This window comes from Mandrillus leucophaeus, unplaced genomic scaffold (genome assembly GCF_000951045.1).
Source record: "Mandrillus leucophaeus isolate KB7577 unplaced genomic scaffold, Mleu.le_1.0 Scaffold751, whole genome shotgun sequence".
NCBI lineage: Eukaryota > Metazoa > Chordata > Mammalia > Primates > Cercopithecidae > Mandrillus > Mandrillus leucophaeus.
Window position 1 is genome coordinate 204,591 of NW_012108153.1, and position 14,905 is coordinate 219,495.

General features: G+C 54.2%; 2 protein-coding genes across 5 annotated transcripts in view; one reads left to right on the top strand and one right to left on the bottom strand.

Moving 5' to 3' along the window:
- The window catches only part of HNRNPM (heterogeneous nuclear ribonucleoprotein M), a 41,883-nt gene extending 32,576 nt beyond the window's left edge, over positions 1 to 9,307 (top strand). For all 4 annotated transcript variants that reach the window (XM_011966265.1, XM_011966266.1, XM_011966267.1 and 1 more), the window contains 4 exons: positions 3,256 to 3,309; positions 5,744 to 6,546; positions 7,166 to 7,217; positions 8,884 to 9,307. In XM_011966265.1, the coding sequence (XP_011821655.1) occupies positions 3,256 to 3,309; positions 5,744 to 6,546; positions 7,166 to 7,217; positions 8,884 to 9,047 (1,073 nt within the window). In that variant the 3' untranslated portion in view covers positions 9,048 to 9,307. The remainder of the gene's footprint in view (positions 1 to 3,255; positions 3,310 to 5,743; positions 6,547 to 7,165; positions 7,218 to 8,883) is intronic.
- A 941-nt stretch (positions 9,308 to 10,248) lies between these two features.
- The window catches only part of PRAM1 (PML-RARA regulated adaptor molecule 1), a 17,134-nt gene continuing 12,477 nt past the window's right edge, over positions 10,249 to 14,905 (bottom strand). Inside the window, exons 7-13 of the mRNA XM_011966274.1 lie at positions 14,599 to 14,675; positions 11,276 to 11,333; positions 11,062 to 11,170; positions 10,769 to 10,931; positions 10,652 to 10,685; positions 10,529 to 10,563; positions 10,249 to 10,417 (exon numbers count right to left, since the gene is read on the bottom strand). Of these exons, the coding sequence (XP_011821664.1) occupies positions 10,380 to 10,417; positions 10,529 to 10,563; positions 10,652 to 10,685; positions 10,769 to 10,931; positions 11,062 to 11,170; positions 11,276 to 11,333; positions 14,599 to 14,675 (514 nt within the window). The 3' untranslated portion in view covers positions 10,249 to 10,379. The remainder of the gene's footprint in view (positions 10,418 to 10,528; positions 10,564 to 10,651; positions 10,686 to 10,768; positions 10,932 to 11,061; positions 11,171 to 11,275; positions 11,334 to 14,598; positions 14,676 to 14,905) is intronic.

Here is a 14,905-nt window from a genome sequence, read left to right on the forward strand (position 1 = left end):
AAAAAAAAAAAAAAAAAAAAGAGAGATTGTTAAATGTCAAAAACTGACTGTTGTGAGGCAGTATTTGACAGTAAAAATGCTACCCTTTGTGGGTGTAAATTGGAGTTCACAGTGCTCCCTGAGCTCTGGGGCCCTGTTGACAGCCAGCAAGATGAGTTGTGAGACCCTTGCCAACATGCTGATGCAAGCCTGTGGCATGCTCGTCTGGAGTGGGGTGCTGCCTTCTTGCAGAGAGGTGGCAGGATGGAAGGAGAGCAGCAGAGCTCCATGAGGATGCCACTGCAGGGCTGCAGGGTTCTGTCGCCCTGCCCTCCCACCCCCGCCACTGACTCCTGGGCTCTGCTGTCCAGCAGATAGCACCCATGAGGACCATGCTGAACCATGAGGTCACTTGGGTTAATTCAGACTGGGAATGTTAAGCCCACCATTGGCTGCCAGTCCTTGTTAATTCATAATGTGCTCCTACTGCCACATCTCTAACGGAGTTGCTTATTTTATTGAAAGATAGGCACTCAAGGTGTTCATTACATCGCACCTGACATTTCTCAGGAGTGAGATTAATAATAACTAGATTCTTCAAGGCCCTCTCAGCATGGGAGGGAGAGATTCTTCAAGGACCTCGCAGCATGAAAAGTGTGATCCCCATTTCAGCCTGTATGAGATGAACACACAAGGAAAGAAGTGGCCAGCGGCAGGAATCATGAAAGGCCTTCTCAAGCAAGTGACCACTGTGGTGGGCCTTTCCCCAGAGAAGCTAGGACCTTTGTTTTAAAAGACATTGTAAGGCTGGGTGTAGTGGCTCACTCCTGTTATCCCAACACATTGGGAGGCTGAGGCAGGAGGATCACTTGAGCTCAGGAGTTCAAGACCAGCCAGGGCAACATAGTGAGACCTCCTTTCTACAAAAAATAAACAAAATTAGCCGGGCATAGTGCCGCACACCTGTCCTAGTTGCCTGGGAAACTGAGGTGGGAGGATGACTTGAGCCCAGGAGGTCAAGACTGCAGTGAAGCATGATCACACCACTGCATCCAGCTTGGGAGCTTGGGTTGAGAGTGAGACCCTGTCTCAAAAAAAAAAAAAAGAACCTTGTAAAAGATGAGAAGGTTGTGACCCAAACCCCATTATGTAGATGCAGCCACTGCTGTTGTCAGCAGAGAAGTCTTTCTGTGCAGACATACTTCTCGCCGTGCACACGCACTTCTGTATTAGAGGATGGGCTTTTTGCTTCAAAAAATTTGGATGGGTCTGTGGTCTTTGACCTTCAAGGATGAGGTGCAGCTGAGGCGATACTAAGGGTGGCTTCGGACAGCGCCAGAGGTCTGTGCATCCAAGTGGCCTAGTGAGGACGCTGGTGGAGACATGGGTTGCCAGACGCTACTCTAGCTGCTGCTGCTCAGAGCACTGGTTCTGCTAGGGGGCCGAGCGGGCTTGGCACAGGCAGCAGGTGTATGCAGATAGAGCGGCTGGTGGCATCGGGTGCAGAGGTTGAAGGTGCAGGTCTGTGTGAGGCAGGGGAGGAGCATGGGCAGAACAGGCTGCAGCTGTGGTCAGTGCAGGGAGGCCTGTGAATGCCGATGGGAGAATTCCGCCGTTCTCTTCAAATCAGTGGCGTGCTGGTTGAAAGCTTGTGCAGGTGTCTTGCAGGTGTGTTAGTTGAAAGCTTGATCTAGGTCAGGGATGTGCATGGGAGAACACAGTCATGGTTTCTCAGTTGGTTTCTGTTTGGGTCAGTAAAGCCCCTTCCTCATCCCTCTTTTCCGCTTATCACTAGAGACAGAAACTTAAAAACCATGGTTTCAGGCTGCCAAAAACCCCAAAACAGAACAACAGCAAAGTAAGACATGTTGGACAAGTTTGGTCTAGGTGCTGTAAAGCCAGCCTCGGCTTAGGCAGTCTGGGCAGGATCGCAGGCATCCTGGGAGAATGAACTGTACCTGCTGGTAGACTGAAGTCTGTGTCTCTTGGTGAACTTTCCCGCCTCGTCCCACGGCAGTTAGTTGGGATATAAGAAGCAGCTGTGTGGGGGACAGGCGCTTTTTCTGTTGTTGTTTGGGTTTTTTTTTTTGTTTTTTTCTTTGAGACAGAGTCTCACTCTGTTGCTCAGGCTGGAGTGCAGTGGCGCCATCTCAGCTCATGCAACCTCCACCACAGGGGTTCAAGTAATTCTCCCACCTCAGCCTCCTGAGTAGCTGGGATTACAGGCACCCACCATGATGCCCGGCTAATTTTTGTATTTTTAATAGAGACGTGGTGTCACCATGTTGGCCAGGCTGATCCTGACCTCAGGTGATCCACCCGCTTTGGCCTCCCAGAGTGCTGGGATTACAGGCATCAGCCACTGCACGGCGGGGGGACAGGTTTTAATGGCTTTGTGGCCATGGTCATAAAGTGAAATGTGCCTCGTGGCTCATGTCCGAGTTGCTGAGCATATACTTTGAGACCAGAGTGGGTGGGTACAAGTGTCTTCTACATAGCAAAAGACGGACCAGAAGCTTGGAAAGGTAATGCCATGATAGCATCAGACAAACCTTAAGGAGGTGTGGGTGAGCCGTGGGCAAGTGAGCAGCAGCACTGTGTTTGGGACACTTGGCGGGGGGTGCATTTAGGTATTTTCCTGAAACCTTATCTGTTGCCTAGTCACAGCACACCCAGCTCATTTCAGGCAGGACTGGCATGTTCAAGGATGTTCACGCAGAGCTCACTCGTTAGCATAGAGGCTGTCCGTGGAGCTGCAGCTTTAATTTGCTCTATGATAACGAGAGGTGCCTCTGGGTGGATAAATGTGGGCTCCAAGTGGGTGCTGCTGGGCGGTCTTCTGAACAAGAAGTTGGCTGGGGTGGGGGTGGGGGCTTAGTTTCCAGCTCAGGTGAGGCAAGGAAGCCTCAGTTCTGAGAACCTGGACCAACTGTAGAAAACTGCCGCTGAGCAAGACCGGATGGCCCCCTTCTTGCTCTGGCTCTCGGTTCATGAATGCACTGGCTCCTGTCTCTGGTGGGTGCATTCGCAGGTGACCCCGCACGCTGGGCCTCAGACTCTGGAGCTGCGTGGGGTCGTGGCATCGGAACCCAGCATCAAGGACTCTCCTAGTTCTCTGTAAAATGATCTTGTCTGTGCGTGTGTTTCTCAAACCCCTTTCCCTTTTTCTTTTTCTTGTCATTGTTATTAGTATTTCTACTCTGGAATCTGTAATGAGCACATTTGTATTGCCATAGAGAAATTTGGCTAATTTTTTTTTCTTCCTGATTTCCTTAGAAATCCTAAGTAATGCACTGAAGAGAGGAGAGATCATTGCAAAGCAGGGAGGAGGTAGGAACCGCTTAGTTTGATGTTTTGTTATTTTAGAACAGGCCGTTATCACGGGGGACCGTAGAGCTTAGTGGTGAGAAGTGCGGGCTCTGACACAGACTGCCCGGGGTGGGAGCAGCTCTGCCTCTTTCTAGCTGTGTGACTTTTGGCAAGTCACCGAACCTCTCTGTTTCTCGTAGCACTCATTTGTAAAATGGGGGATTCCTCGGGGATGCCGTGGAGAGCGAATGCATGTGAGAGTGCTTCCGCATGTGCTGTGTACAGGCCGGCCATCCTCACTGTTAGAGTACCTCTCATTTGGGGGTTTTGTTTTCCACATTATAAATTCCTGAAAGTAAGTATTTTTTCCTTAGACTTGATAAGACTGAAAGTATACCACCCAACATATAATGTACTCAACAGGAAATAGATACAGGTACTCAATAGGAAAATATGAAGAAAGTATGGTCTGAAGCCCCATCGCCCAGTGATGACTGCTAGAAACATTTTGTTCTGAATCTTTCTTTCATACAGAGTTTTATAAATACTGAGAACAAAATGTACTTTTTTAGTATTTTTGGAGACAGAGTTTCGCTCTGTCGCCCAGGCTGGAGTGCCATGGCGCAATCTCGGCTCACTGCAGCCTTGACTTCCCAGGCCTAAGCGATTCTCCCACTTTAGCCTCCCAAGTGGCTGGGACTACAGGCGCATGCCACTTGGCTTGGCTGATTTTTTGATTTTTTGTAGAGATGGCATTTTGACATGTTATCCAGGCTTATCTCAAACTCCTGGCCTCAGTTGAACTGCACACCTCCAGAGTGCTGGGATGACAGATATGAGCCGCCACACCCGACCCGAATGTACTTTTTCAGCCTGATTTTCCCTCTGAGTGTCTTGGCATCTCACCTCCTGACATCTGTGTTGGGCTGGCTCTGGAGCTCCACACCGGCACCATTTCCTCCCAGTCTTTTGCTTCTGTTGGCATTGGGAGTTGTCCTGCCTCATTTCTTTCTTTTTTTTTTTTTTTTTGGAGACAGAGTCTCACCCTGTCGCCCAGGCTAGAGTGCAGTGGCACGATCTCAGCTCACTCTAACCTCCGTCTCCCAGGTTCAAGCGATTCTCCTGCCTCAGCCTTCTGACTAGCTGGGACTAAGGCGCTCGCCACCATGCCCAGCTAATTTTTGCAGTTTTAGTAGAGATTGGGTTTCACCATGTTGGCCAGGCTGGTCTCGAACTCCTCACCTTGTTCCGCCCGCCTCAGCCTCCCAAAGTGCTGGGATTACAGGCATGAGCCACCACATCCAGCCGCCCCACCTCATTTCTGATGCCTTTGGGCAAAGTGCCCATTCTCGCTAGGTTCCTTATACTGTGGGGAAGTTCTGAGACATCTCCCCTCTGAAAGTCACACATTCTTAAAGTTGGGCCTGCTTTTTGTCTCTCAGTGTGCTGCTCTGCAGCTAAGGAAGCAGGCACGGAGCAACAGAGAGACTTGTCTGTGGTCAGTTATAGAGCCAATTGGAGAAACTGCTGAGTTTCCTCTTGAATAGGTATTTTTGACTAGGCTGCTTGGGTCAGTCACAGGCTGGCTCTGGGCTGATGGCCACTCTCAGAGGCAAATGACAGGGTTTCGGGGAGGAGCCCCAAGCTCGGCATGTGAAAAGGGGTGGCCTTGCTGATGGAGCCAGACCCTTGCTTTCCAGAGTTGCAAGCGCTACGGGTGGGGGGTCCCTTTGTTCTGCTGGCTGACCCCCAGCTGCCACCAGAGCCCACTCTGCAGTTCCATCAACATCTTCTTTCCAAAGCCAGCAGATCATTTGGTTTCCCTAATAATAAGGTCCCCAGAAGTGGCCAGTTGTGTGCATTTGTACACAGAGGATCTCTCGGTGTATGTTTTTTGACCTCTGCTTGATGGTGTGGCCGAAAATCCTTCTCTGTGTCCTGGAAGCGCTGAGGAAATGCAGCCAGAGTGGCCCCCAGCAGAGCATCCGAGAGGGACAGGCTGGGAGGGGAAGGTGGGAGTAACTTGGACTTGTCTCCACGTAACTCCTGTTCATTACCCTGGGTGGCCTTCTAAGTGGGGGGTGTCCTTGCCTCCCCCTGGAGCGTTTCTCAGTGTCTGCTGATGGAGAAACCTCAGAGGTCTCAGGAATTGACATCCAGGGTTCACAAAGCTTGTCACAGACACTAGCACCTCACAGACACACATACAGGGGTGTTCTTTAGAAGTTGTGTTATGGAAATCTCAGCTGTGGCATAGAGCAGAGAGAATGCTGGGAGGCCCTCATGAGTCCATCACCCAGCTGTAGCTGTTGTCAACATTTGAGGGGTGTCTTAACGGTAAATTATGGTGGGCCTTTACCCCGATCCATGCCCATGAGCTGAAGTGGTCTGACGTGTTGTGCACACGCATACTTAAGTTCTTGACACCAACCTGTGTTTTGTGTCCCTGTTTCAGGTGGAGGTGGAGGAAGCGTCCCTGGGATCGAGAGGATGGGTCCTGGCATTGACCGCCTCGGGGGTGCCGGCATGGAGCGCATGGGCGCAGGCCTGGGCCACGGCATGGATCGCGTGGGCTCCGAGATCGAGCGCATGGGCCTGGTCATGGACCGCATGGGCTCCGTGGAGCGCATGGGCTCCGGCATTGAGCGCATGGGCCCGCTGGGCCTTGACCACATGGCGTCCAGCATCGAGCGCATGGGCCAGACGATGGAGCGCATCGGCTCAGGCGTGGAGCGCATGGGTGCCGGCATGGGCTTCGGCCTTGAGCGCATGGCCGCTCCCATCGACCGTGTGGGCCAGACCATTGAGCGCATGGGCTCTGGCGTGGAGCGCATGGGCCCTGCCATTGAGCGCATGGGCCTGAGCATGGAGCGCATGGTGCCCGCAGGTATGGGGGCTGGCCTGGAGCGCATGGGCCCCGTGATGGATCGCATGGCCACCGGCCTGGAGCGCATGGGCGCCAACAACCTGGAGCGGATGGGCCTGGAGCGCATGGGCGCCAACAGCCTCGAGCGCATGGGCCTGGAGCGCATGGGTGCCAACAGCCTCGAGCGCATGGGCCCCGCCATGGGCCCGGCCCTGGGCGCTGGCATTGAGCGCATGGGCCTGGCCATGGGTGGCGGTGGCGGTGCCAGCTTTGACCGTGCCATCGAGATGGAGCGTGGCAACTTTGGAGGAAGCTTCGCAGGCTCCTTTGGTGGAGCTGGAGGCCATGCTCCTGGGGTGGCCAGGAAGGCCTGCCAGATATTTGTGAGAAATGTAAGTGGCTCTTGGGGAACTTCTTGGTGGTGGTGAGCATGAGGGGACAGGGGAGACAAAGATCAGCAGGATGAAGTCAGAAGTGGCGCCCTCCAAAGAGGACCACATCTCCTTGCTCCTGTCCCAAACGTTTTATGCTAGTGGGACAAGTAAGGAATGTGAGAACTGTGAGTTCTGGAAGAGCCTGGGCTTCTCCACTGCGCTAGAATATGGAGCAGACTCTGAGCTCAGAGACTGCAGTTTCTGATTGCTTGGCTTGAAGAGGCATTGTGTCTTGCACAATGATCCAGGGAAAGAAGTGGCTGTAATGGAATTATTTTCCCCAGCTCAGCCACTCTTAGCCACTATTTAGTGACTGTGGGCTGCGCACCACAGGCCCAGGCGTCCCATCCTGCACAGTGCTCCCACAGTCTGAGCCCCAGGGAGGGAGCTGGCTGTGCCACTTCACAGCCTTGTGCCACGTGGACCTATCAGTTCCCTGCTGATCGCCTCAGTCTGAAGAGCAGCCAGCTTCTTGGTATAGTAAGAAATCTAGCGTAGCCCTCAGAGTCAGCTGCAAGGCGTGCCTTAGGATTTGGTTTAATCACACATCAGTCTCCCTTTTTTCCTTCCTCCTCAGCTCCCATTCGATTTCACATGGAAGATGCTGAAGGACAAATTCAACGAGTGTGGTAAGTGTTGGGAACGGCTTTCTAGGTGCCTCCCTCATGCTTACTGGTGATGCAGCCAAGTCAGCAGCAAAGCCTCCCTCCCAGCCCCCTCCATCGGCTCAGGACCCATGGCCTTGCCATTGTTCTGCCCACGCCAGTGCTCAGGCAGGTTGTTGAGTGTCCTGTGATGTGTCGCACGTTTTTCACCTGTGTTCTCATTTCATCCTAATTTCCTTTTTTCTTCCTTTTTGAGGCTTTTGAAACAAGGTAGTAGTGTCCCCATTTCACAGATGAGTCAGTCTTCTCAGGTCACCTGGCTTCTAGGTGGCAACGCTAAATAAAAACATCCCAGACGAGGTCACTTTCCCCTTAGCACAGCTGGTTCAGGGCCTCGGAGAGAACACCTAGCCCAGCAGGTGCCATGGGGAGGCGCTGCAGGCTCTGGGCACACAGCAGCTCCTGTGAGGATGAGGCTAAGGTCTCCTGGTTTCCTGGCACATCCTGCTACTCTTCTGGAGGGCTCCCTCTGTGGCTGAAAGCAAGTTGTCTTCCTTCCCTGCCCTCCAGGGTGAGCCTCCACCCCTCATGCACCACCTCTGTTCTTTTTAGCTAGAGGGGCCTGAGCTAGAGGACCGGGCGGCTGCTTCCGCACTGCCCTCCCGCTTCCTGTTTCAGCAGTGGCTCTGATTTCACCACCATTGCTGCTTCTCCATGGTTCTTGGGGCAAGCCGTTGAGTCACGACGTGCCTCTTTGCCCCGTTCTTTACCTCTTTCCCCACTCCTGAGTTTCTACGTTGTAGCTAGATATTCTGAAAGGCCAGTGGGATCACAGCATCCCCAACCCCCACTTTTGCAATGCTTGGAGGGGCCCTGTACCTTCAAGAGGAAGTCCAGACTCAACAAGCCTCTTGGAAGATTTGGTCCCATCCTCCTCCATCTCCCTCCTGTCCCAGAACCTGAGCAGCAAGTGCTGCACGTGTCCCGCAGTGCTCTTGTGTGAGCCATTACTGGCAAGTCTTTCTGGTGAATTTCTGTGTAAGAACTTTCCCCTGAGGACCCCTCCACCCTACCTGCCGTGGGCCCTCTCAGGCAGAGTTCCTGCCTCTGGCATTGTGGCCCTAGCACCTTTGGCACTCCTGGAGTAGAGCCTTTGTCCTCTAGGGCTCTGACCTGTTTCCGTAGAGTCGACACATATCTGGATGCTTAACAGGTGCTCAGATGAGTAAGTGAAACCTGCTGGCTTTCATTTGGACAGTACAGATGTGTCCATTGGATTGTGGATGGCTTTGTAACCAGGGGTGGTGGCGTATCAGAAATGAACACTTTGTAAAATATATAGCCAACTTTCTGCCTAGAAAGCTGGCTTTACTCAGCGCCCTCTTCTTTGAACTTTGTGAAGCATCAAGGCGTGCATTGAATCCTCTAGGAAGGCTTTTCATGGGGCAGGGGCAGGCTCTGTTAGCAGAAGAATGGCAGTGTGGCCAAGGGCCTAGTCACTGGTTCCCACTGTTGTATTCTGAGCCTTTGTGCTCCAGATATCAGGTCGTGTCTGGTTCTTGGGGGCAAGCCGTTGAGGCGGATTTTTTACTCTGTCCACCAAAATCTAACAATCGGGACTGAATGGAGTCCAGACAGGCTGAGCTCTGGGTTTGCCTGACAAGTGTGGTCTCTTCCCTCCCTGTCCCAGGCCACGTGCTGTACGCCGACATCAAGATGGAGAATGGGAAGTCCAAGGGGTGTGGTGTGGTTAAGTTCGAGTCGCCAGAGGTGGCCGAGAGAGCCTGCCGGATGATGAACGGCATGAAGCTGAGTGGCCGAGAGATTGACGTTCGAATTGATAGAAACGCTTAAGCAGTTGCCTTTTTTAAACATCGATACGAGACCTCTGAATTTGTATTTTTTCTTGTTAACCATTTTAATTTGTTGGCTGGATGTATAAAGATGTTTAAAAAATTCAGTTGCTTTTTGGGGTAATTTGAATTACTTTTTTAATGACTGGGGTTCCATTTGACTGTTTGCATTGAGATTGCAATGTGCGCAATTTTTTTTGTAGTTGTGGCATCTTGTTGACATCGAATATGACTTTGATAATAAATACCGGTTCCTGAAAACAGCCTGCTTGTGTGTGCTGTGTGGGCAACCACCCGAGGTGTGGGGAGCTGGGGTCACTCGAGCTTCCAGTCCAAGGAACAGGGATCTCATCCCCTCTCCTGCTTGTCTGAGGCCCCAGGGTTGAGTGCCTGCCCACAGACTGGGGGAGACTCTTCCCTGGAAACTGCCTTCCTGTGGGCTGTAATCCCTGGGCTGATAATGGCGCATTTGGCTGTTTAGAGCCTCCCGAGGCCAGGCGCAGTGGTTCGTGCCTGTAATCTGGGAGGAGGGCACCTGTAGTCCCAGCTACTCAGGAGGCTGAGGCAGGAGAATTGCTTGAACCCAGGAGGCGGAGGTTGCAGTGAGCGAGATCTCGCCACTGCACTCCAGCCTGGGCAAGAGTGAGACTCTGTCTCAAAAATGAAGAAAAGCCTCCCGAAAGCCATCCTGTCTCACTGTTATGAGGTTAACACCCTGGGGCACAGACCCTGCCTCAGTCGGGCTTGTTCTCTGGCATTTTTTTCCCCTGCTGAAACAGACCAAACTGTGTGCCGCCTTCCACCCATGTTCAGTCCTACCAGAGGGTCAGGCCAAATCTGATATCTGGGCTCTGTCAGAATTGGGTATAGGCCCCACCCTTTACCCCTGTGAAGCGCCCTCAGGATCCGCTCAGGCCAAGCAGGTGTGCGTCCCCGGCAAGGAGGCCTGCCTGCTGCTCGTCTGTTGCCTGTGGAGGGACACGTCCTGCCTGGCTGCCCTGGCTGGCAGCACATGGGGTTCTGATCACCAGGAGCCCCCCTTGCTCACCAGCTTCTTGCCACCCTTTTCTCCCTTGCTTTTAGGTGTGAGACTGTGGCAGGGTGACCCCAGACACACCCCCTTTTGTGTTTGGTCAGGGGGTTCCCGTGCCTTTGCTCCACTCTGCCAATCAGGAGGGAAGGAAAAGACAAGAAGCAGGGACTGCTTTAAACGGACTTTATGTGGCCAGGCACAAGCCCGGGCAGCTCTGTGACTCTCCCGCGCCGGGTTCCAGGGCTCCTGGGTGAGCGGGCGCTGGGCTGGCCGGCTGTCCTTGCCCCATGCCTACCGGCCTTACCGTCCCAGGGGAAGTGGCTGGTTTTCCAGGGGGTCTGCCGAGGAAGCGTGACTTCCATGGACTCCTCTCCCCAGATGCCCAATAGTGAGCAGCTCCCCAGGGGAATCGCCAGGGTCCCTCCAGACCACCCAGAGTGTCCACGTACCGCAGAAGTCGACATCATCGTACACCTCCATCTCCCTGGCAGAGCACAGCTGGGTCAGCAAGGGGCACTGTGGCTCATTCCCCATACCCCACCCCTCCCCCCCCAGTCAGGACTGGTACTTACAGGGGCAGGAGCGCTATTCTGGGCACGTAGCCATCTGTGAAGAGAGTGGGCATGGTGGGTTCTGAGGCCCAGGGTGGTGGGGGTGCCTCCTGGGGCTGCAGGGCCAGGCGCACTCACATTTGCCCTTGGGGTCCCGGCACAGCATCTCCTCATTGCTGGTGAACTCGATCACCTCCAGGATCTCCCCGCGCCGGATCCCGAGGTGCTTGCCGCCCCCACGGCGCGTCTTGGCATTGGGGTCAATCATCATCTTCGTGTGAACCACGATCTCCCCTTCAAACTGGGGCGCGAGATGTTACGGCCTCTGCTCGTGCTGCCGCCCTCGGGCCCCTGTCTTCTTTCTGAGCCTGGGATCTGTGGGGCCCTGGTCTCCACCCTGCCAGGACTCCTGCTTAACTCGGAGGCCTCACCTTGAACTTCTTCCGGAACTCCCTCTCGGCCTTCTCTGCTTTCCTCAGCTGCTTCTGCAACTTTGGGTCCATGGGTGGCAACTGCTGTGGCTGGGGATCCTTCTCCTTCCTGATACCCCCCACCAAGGAATTGTGTGCTTGTGAGCAAGGTGTGCTCCTCTGGGGGTTCCTGGAGCTTGCCCCTCCGTCCGCCCGCCCCCTCTGCCCTAGGTACCTGAGTGCTGAGTCTTGTGGTGGCCTCCTGGTGACTTGCTGAACTGAGGGTGCTTCATCTGGGGACAGTCAGGACTCCGAGTCAAGGCAGGGCCCGCCAGCTCAGCCTTTACCCTGGTAGCTGTTTTTTGTTTTTGTGTTTTTGCTTGAGATGAAGTCTCGCTCTGTCACCCAGGCTGGAGTGCAGTGGCACGCTCTCGGCCCACTGCAACCTCCGCCTCCTGGGTTCAAGCGATTCTCCTACCCCAGCCTCCTGAGTAGCGGGGATTACAGGTGCCCATCACCACAGCTGGCTGATTTTTGTATTTTTAATACAGACAGGTTTCACTATGTTGGCCAGGCTGGTCTTGAACTCCTGACCTCAAGCAATCTGCGGGTCTTGGCCTCCTAAAAGTGCTGGGATTACAGGCGTGAGCCACTGCACCTGGCCGGTGGCTGGATCTTGAGTGAGGCCTCCCTGTGTCAGTTCCAAGGACTCCCCAGATCCCACCAGGTCCCCCCCCCAAACCTCTCCCTGCCCACCTTCTGCAAGCTTTTCTCAGGGGTCACGGGTTTTTCTGGATTGCCTTCCATTCCCTTAACTCCTGCTACGTGCTCAGCATGGTGGGAACTGCTGGGCCATGCCCCTCATGTCAGTCCTCTCAGCAACCTTGTTCATGCCAGTAGACGCCACTGTCATGCCCAACTTGTCCGTGAGGAAGTAAAGGCTCAGAGAGGTCAAGCAAACTGCCCAAGGTCACCCAGCTTGTAAATGGCAGAGGCAGGATTTATGTGTAGGCTTCGAGGCCATTTCACTTCTGCCTCCTAGGTCAAATTGGGTCTAGGGTTCTTTTTTATTTTTTGAGACAGAGTTTTGCTCTTGTTGCCCAGGCTAGAGTGTGCAATGGCGTGATCTCAGCTCACTGCAACCTCCACCTCCTGGGTTCCAGCGATTCTCCTGTCTCAGCATCCTGAGTAGCTGGGATTACAAGCACCCACTGCCACGCCCAGCTGATTTTTGTATTTTTAGTAGAGATGAGGTTTCGTCATGTGGGCCAGGCTGGTCTCTAACTCCTGACCTCAGGTGATGCCCCTGCCTCGGCCTCCCAAAGTGCTGGGATTACGGCCTGAGCCACTGCGCCCAGTGGGTTCTAGGGTCCTACTGTAATGAGATTTGGGTGAACAACTAAGGAGAAGGGAGGATGAGGAGAGGCTGGCCCATGGGTACAAAGTTACACTTAGGAGAAAGAAATCGGGTGTTCCATTGCACAGTAGGGCAATGATAGTTGACAGTAAAATATTGTGGCTGGGTGCGGTGGCTCACACCTGTAATCCCAGCACTTTGGGATGCCAAGGCGAGCAGATCACTTGAGGTCAGGAGTTCAACAGCAGCCTGGCCAACATGGTGAAACCCCGTCTCTATAAAAAATACAAAAATTAGATGGGCATGGTGGTGGGCACCTATGATCCCAGCTACTCAGGAGGCTGAGGCAGGAGAATCGCTGGAACCCAGGAGGCGGGGGTTGCAATGAGCCAAGATGGTGCCGTTGCACTCCAGCCTGGGCGACAGACCAGGACCCTGTCTCAAAATAATAAATAAAAATAATTTTTAAAAGATGCTGCTGGGGTGAGCGTCCTGGACTAGTGACTGATGGACTGAGGGGTCTCCCATGGTGCCAGCCTCCCTGTGCCACTTCCTGGCAAATGACCAGGCTCCCAAGTCAGAGCCCTGCTGGCCAAGGGATTGGCTTCAGGCGGGAGCCCCAGGGACCCCGGTGAGTGAAAGATCTAGAACCCAGAGTCCCAGTGTGTCCTTTCCAAATGGCTCAAAGCATCCCTCCGGACGTTGCAGGCCTGTAGTCCCTCCAGGCAGCCCAAGGAGCGGCACCTGGATTGTGCCCGCCAGATACCAGGCGTGGCCATCCACAGTCTCACCCGGAACACACAGCCCCTCCAGCTGCTCCTGCCTCTCAGAGGCTTCCCTGGCCATGAGCAGTCACTCCACCAGGAGCGAACCTGATCTTGGCACTCCAGGTTTCTGCAAACCCGCCACATCAGAGCACCTCTTGGCACCACCATGCAGGCAGCCCCGGTTCATCCACAGCTGACCCTGAGCAGGCCTCTGCCCACGTTCCCCGCATGGCCTGCTCAGATCCTGGGAAAGGCCAGGCTCTCCCCACCTGCAGAGGAGCCGCCACCTCTGCAGTGGAGCTGCCACTGCTCCAAGTAAGGCAGACAGTGGGAGAGGAGAGTCCAGAGTCCTGGCCCCAAGAGATCTAAGTTGCCTTTGAGAAGCTGCACCCACAGGGAGAAGCCCACGCCACTCCTGAGAAGCGGGAGATCGAGGGAAGTGGGACCTTTTTTTCTTTTTCTTGAGATAGGGTCTCGTTCTGTTATTGCCCAGGCTGGAGTGCAGAGGTGCAATCTCGGCTCACTGCATCTTAGAAAACGGGTGATGCGAGGCCGGGCAGGGTGGCTCACGCCTGTAATCCCAGCATTTCAGGAGGCCAGGGTGGGAGGATCACCTGAGGTCGAGAGTTCCAGACAAGCCTAACCAACATGGAGAAACCCTGTCTCTACTAAAAATACAAAATTAGCCAGGCGTGGTGGTGCATGCCTGTAGTCCCAGCTACTCGGGAGGCTGAGGCAGGAGAATCACTTGAATCCAGGAGGCGGAGATTGCAGTGAACCGAGATTGCACCACTGCACTGCAGCCTGGGCAAGAAGAACCAAACTCCGCCTCAAAAAGAAAAACAAAAAAAACCAAAATGGGTGATGCGGCCAGGCACGGTGGCTCATGCCTATAATCCCTCCATCTCCTGGGTTCAAGCGATCCTCCCGCCTCAGCCTCTCCAGTAGCTGGGACTACAGGCATGCAACACCACACCCAGCTAATTTTTGTATTTTTAGTAGAGATGGGGTTTCACCATGTTGGCCAGGCTGGTCTCGAACTCGCAACTTCAACTGATCCACCTGCCTCCGCCTCCCAAAGTGCTGGGATTATAGGCGTGAGCCACTGCGCCCAGCCCCTTTTTTCTTTTTTCATATCAGAATCTCGAATGACTGGCAAGGAAAGGGGAGAAGGTTGTCTGGTGACAGGAACAATGGGCCAAGGGTGGGGATTGTATGAAATTTGGGGAGAGGGAGACGCTCCTAGCCTCAGAAGAGGTGGGGCATTCCAGCAGGTCTGCTGGGAGTGGCCGGAGGCAGGCTGTCACTAGCCCAGGCTCTCAGCAGCCCTCCTCCTGACCATCTGCATCCCCAAGGGTGGCCCCCAGATCCAAGCCACAGAGCCTCCCCTGGAACGGAAGCAGGAGGGGCCCCATCAGGAAGCTATGTGCTCACAGGAAGGTGTTGCAAACAGCTCCGGGAGAAAGCCCAGGAGAAGCAGAGGGAGCCTCTCTGCCCCAGGCCCTCTGAGGCTGCAGGGAGAGCAGGAGCATCTTAGAGGCTCAGGCTCAGGCTCCTGCTGAAAGCCCTGCCACAGATCCAGCTCGTGGACCGGCTGTGCAAGCCAGGGCAAGCCCCTTCCCAGAGCCTCAACCTTGCGTATCTATTTTTCTTTTTTTTTTTTTTTATTGAGACGGAGTCTCGCTCTGTCACCCAGGCTGGAGTGCAGTGGCCAGATCTCAGCTCACTGCAAGCTCCGCCT